The sequence below is a fragment of the Aphelocoma coerulescens genome, unplaced genomic scaffold (genome assembly GCF_041296385.1).
Source record: "Aphelocoma coerulescens isolate FSJ_1873_10779 unplaced genomic scaffold, UR_Acoe_1.0 HiC_scaffold_65, whole genome shotgun sequence".
NCBI lineage: Eukaryota > Metazoa > Chordata > Aves > Passeriformes > Corvidae > Aphelocoma > Aphelocoma coerulescens.
In genome coordinates this window covers 1,552,050-1,556,482 of record NW_027184003.1, presented here as the reverse complement: position 1 = coordinate 1,556,482, position 4,433 = coordinate 1,552,050, and the positions used below count along the sequence as shown (strand labels likewise).

The window sequence follows — 4,433 nt, the reverse complement described above, 5'->3', positions numbered from 1 at the left end:
AGAAAGAGGACTGTTAAATTCGCATGGAAAGAACATCAAACATGCAGAAGAAATAATGCGGCTGTTGGAAGCAGTCCAGCTACCTGAGAAAGTAGCAATCATGCACATAAGGGCACATCAAAAGGTGAGCTCAGAATTGGAAGAAGGAAATGAACTGGCGGACAGAGAGGCAAAAGAAGCAGCAAAAGGTGAAGTAACAACAACTGGGGCCTTGATCCCAGATGGACAACTTTCCCTAGAGGGTAAGCCAACATATAATAAAAAAGACAAGAAATTGATTAAAGATGAAAAGGGAACATTTAACCAAGAGGGATGGGCTATCACTGCAGGGGAAAAAGTAGTTGTTCCCTCTCATTTGCTATGGGCCGTAGTTAGAGAGGAACACCAGAAAACACACTGGGGAACAAATGCCTTATATAATTACTTAATTGAGAAAATTATCGCCAGAAACTTATACGAAACTGTTATGCAAGTAACTCGACAGTGCAACCTTTGCCTCCAGACTAATCCCAAAAATACCCCTAAACCAAAATTAGGCCAAATTGGGAGAGGCCATGGGCCAGGACAGCAGTGGCAGATTGATTTCACAGAACTTCCAAGAAAAGGGGGGTATCGATATTTGTTAGTGCTAACAGATACTTTTTCAGGATGGCCAGAAGCTTTTCCTACTAGGACCGCTAAGGCTCGAGAAGTAACAAAGGTGTTACTACAAGAAATAATACCGCGCTTCGGAGTTCCAGCCACAATGTCATCAGATAGGGGACCACATTTTATTTCAAGGGTGGTACAACAAACTAGCCAACATTTAGGCATAGACTGGGAACTCCACACTCCATATCATCCCCAGTCGAGTGGCCAAGTAGAGAAAATGAACCATATGATTAAGCAGCAAATTGTGAGATTAGGGCAAGAAGCTAACCTACCCTGGCCCCAATCTCTCCCACTTGCATTGTTACGAATTCGGACCAAGCCCAGGATTAAGGAGAAGCTAAGTCCCTTTGAAATACTTTATGGGAGACCATATGGGGTACAGAAAGGAATATCTACCCAAACAGGGGAAGAAACGCTAACCACCTACATGATTGCTTTAGATAAACAGCTTAGAGAAATTGGAAAACATGTGGCTGGAACTCGAAGTCGAGGCCTAGACGGTCCTGTACATGGCATTCAGCCTGGAGATTATGTATATGTTAAGTCTCTTACAGAAAAGACTCTGGAACCACAGTGGGAAGGACCATTCCAGGTGCTCCTCACCACTTACACCGCGATTAAGATCAGAGAACAGAGTGCCTGGATTCACCATACCCGAGTAAAGAAGGCTCCAGAGACCCCTTGGAAAGTGACCCCTGGGGATGAATTGAAATTGAAGTTTACTCGAACAAAATGAAAATGTTAGGGTGGCACGCAAGTATAACCCGGAAAATTGTTTTTCTCACAGTTATAATTGTAACCATCAGCCAGGAAATTATTCCTAGGGGAGAAGACATATGGTCTCAAGCCTTTATGCGGGTTACTGGACTCATGGGGAAATATTCTGATTTAAAAAATTTAAACCTGTTGACTGTAGTCATACACGGAAACCAAGTGTATACAAAGCAAGAGTGGGAAAAACAAAGAACTTGGCAGCTCCAGGGGACTGTAGGAGAAAAAATCAAGATTGGATGCCGAATGATTAACGGGACTACTCACAAAAAAGCAACCCAAATCAGTGTCTCAACTACTTCTACAGACAAACACCGTGAAATCTGTAGTTACGCAAGTGAAGCAGACTGTTGGTATAATTTTACATTAGTACAGACTGTGGAAGTGGTTTGTCTTTGGGGCCAAGGCAGTAATGGACTCTCATTCAAATTCCAGATAAATGCCATGGCTAGGCCCACTATGACCTACTCTGGCAATCAGATCCGAACCCAGGTCACACTACTTAAATCTGAGCCAAAGGTTTATGAGATTGGCCCTTATGTAGTGAGGAACACAGGCCAACAATTACTGCTGTTTAACCCAGAATGGTCTCTTAAGCGTGTAGAACTACTAATGCAAATTAACATTTCTGAAATCCAACCAGCCTGCTCCCCTTTAATTCAAACATCCCTTGAAGGGTGGACAGCCTGGCTGCAGAAGCAAACCCCCCTCAAGGGCAGAATGCGGAGAGACCTGAGTGGCATGCTAGGAACAGGGCTGGGAGTTATAAATGGAATTGATTCAGAGATACTGATGAATAAACTGGCCACGGCAACCAGTGACCTGACCAAATTAAAACAGCCCCTACAATCTTCCCTATTAGCATTAGGAAACAGCCAGTGGCAAGTCTCAAAAATACTCCCAGACCTTGCAAAAATCAGCAACCTGGATCACGAACTGATATTAAACACACTTGGCACAGCTCAGGACAATGTCTCATTAGCCTTTAGCTGCATACAAGCTCAATTATGGATGCAGTCCACAGCTTCCTTAATCATAAGAGAGGGTAATGAAGGTGTATTTCCTATTGAGATCCGAGAGGCTGTTTGGAACAATGCTACTAAATTAGAAAGAAAGCTCCAATCCTGGTGGACCTTGGTAAATTTCACCTATGACCCAATGACTAACATAGCTACTGCCTTTGTGCTTACGATACGGAATGCCACAGTTTATGTAATTCATCCTATTGTCGCATTGGGATTAAACCATAAAGGGACAGTTTTCTACCCCTCTGAACATAGAGTATGGGCTCGGATGGTAAGAGAAAAATGGCAAACAGTGAATTTAGAATCTTGTATTACACGGGAACAACAAGGATTTATCTGTGAAAGTAATACACTTGATGCCAGAGACATATGTCTTGATACAGAACAAGGCATATGTCACTTTGAGATCCACCCAGACACTTCACCGAAAACTGTACTCGTATATGTTGGGCAAGGCTGTGTGTGCTTAAGAACTACCTGCACTTCAATGATGATAGATGACAATGTTATAAATGTAACTGCCAGGAATCACTCTAATTTTTGTATTTGTAATTTTGCCAAGATTGTTGGGTGTGACTTTTCGTATTTAGCACCAGTCGTATCTCATCAATTAATAAGGTCTAACTATACCGTTTACCATAAATTGCTACCCACACCTATTGGGATGAACCTAACATTAGTAAAGCAATTAGTAAAGCATCAAGACCTCATGGAAATTTTGAAAGAAATCCAAAGAAACGGGGAAAAGACCTTAGTCACTGTCCATTATGACACACAAGAAATCAGCAGAATTTTGCAAAGAGTGAGACAAGACGCAAGTCATAACTGGTGGGACTCACTTTTCGGGTGGTCACCTACCGCAACTGGTATCCTAAATACGTTATGTCACCCCATAATTGTCTTATTAACCTTGGTTAGCACCTGTCTTGCGCTGTCTATCGCGTTACTTATTTGGAACTATAGAGTACTAAAAAGACTATCAGTCCTAACTACTTTGTCAAACGCACACGGGAAAACATTAAGAAATGCCTACCAAAAAATTCATTAGGAGAAGAATTTAAGTATTAGTAAAAGAATTTACTAACTCTTTAGAAAAGGGGGGACTGAATCAGGGGGATGGGGAGCAAAAGAATTCGTTTGTTAGGAACAATGCATCTAGCTTGGTCAGCATACCAGAGCAGGAAGAAGAAGATAAGAGACTGCTGATAAAACCAGGGGGAGTCTCAGACAGGCATCCTGCTTCATCCCAAAACTAGCTCAAACCAGTCCCAAAGCTTAAACCCAGGCCAAAGGTATAAAAGAGCATGCGCAGGAGAGAAAGGTGAAAAGTTCAGACGAGGAAGACTCTCCCTGACTTCGTCACAAGACCCCCGAGAGACCCCTACCACAACCACCAGACAACACTGCGCAAGCGCAATGCGGATGTAAATGACTTTTGAGTTCATTATAATACGAAGCGAGGCTGGGCGGGGCTAGGTGATGAATATGTATGAGTTTGTTAGGAAACTTAATGAATATGGAACTTGTAACCCGATAAATACCGAGCTGAAAACAGCTGTAGGCACGCATGATTTTGGAGGAGCTATCCCCCATGCGTCCCAGCGCTGGAATAAAACATACCTACTTTACTACTTTTCTAGTAGTGGAGTCCTTTCCTGCCTTTCATTACTGTCTGTTCTTTATTCATATTAAAACTTTTCCTGGAGCTGTTCTGCATGGCCACTCCTTGGTTCCGCCTTTTTAGAGCGTGCCTAGTCTTCTGCCTTGTGGTTTTATTTCTCTTGATTCTTGGGGTTGGGCCCGCTAGGCAAGAGTCGATGGTAGGGTGGATTTCTTAATTCTCCAGACAGTCAGGGCTGATTGCAGCTTTGGGCCTCTTCGTCTCTCCGGGCAGAGTGGTGATAAAATCTCCCGGACTCTCCTGGCCGCCCGTTCTCCGGGCGGAGTAGCCTTTGGGCCCTTTTGCTCCCTAGACAAAGTGTTGAT

At 43.2% G+C, this 4,433-nt stretch overlaps 1 protein-coding gene across 1 annotated transcript; it reads left to right on the top strand.

Annotated features, from left to right (window-relative positions):
- The first annotated feature begins 1,384 nt into the window (after positions 1–1,384).
- On the top strand, positions 1,385–4,078 carry LOC138102249 (uncharacterized). Its single transcript, XM_068999978.1, has one exon. The coding sequence runs from the start codon at positions 1,390–1,392 to the stop codon at positions 3,493–3,495; it is 2,106 nt and encodes a 701-aa protein (XP_068856079.1). The 5' UTR covers positions 1,385–1,389; the 3' UTR covers positions 3,496–4,078.
- Positions 4,079–4,433: the final 355 nt, after the last annotated feature.

Bases quoted from the DNA above. Each gene is read 5' to 3' on its own strand.
- LOC138102249 (XM_068999978.1), top strand. From the start codon at position 1,390: ATGTTAGGGTGGCACGCAAGTATAACCCGGAAAATTGTTTTTCTCACA.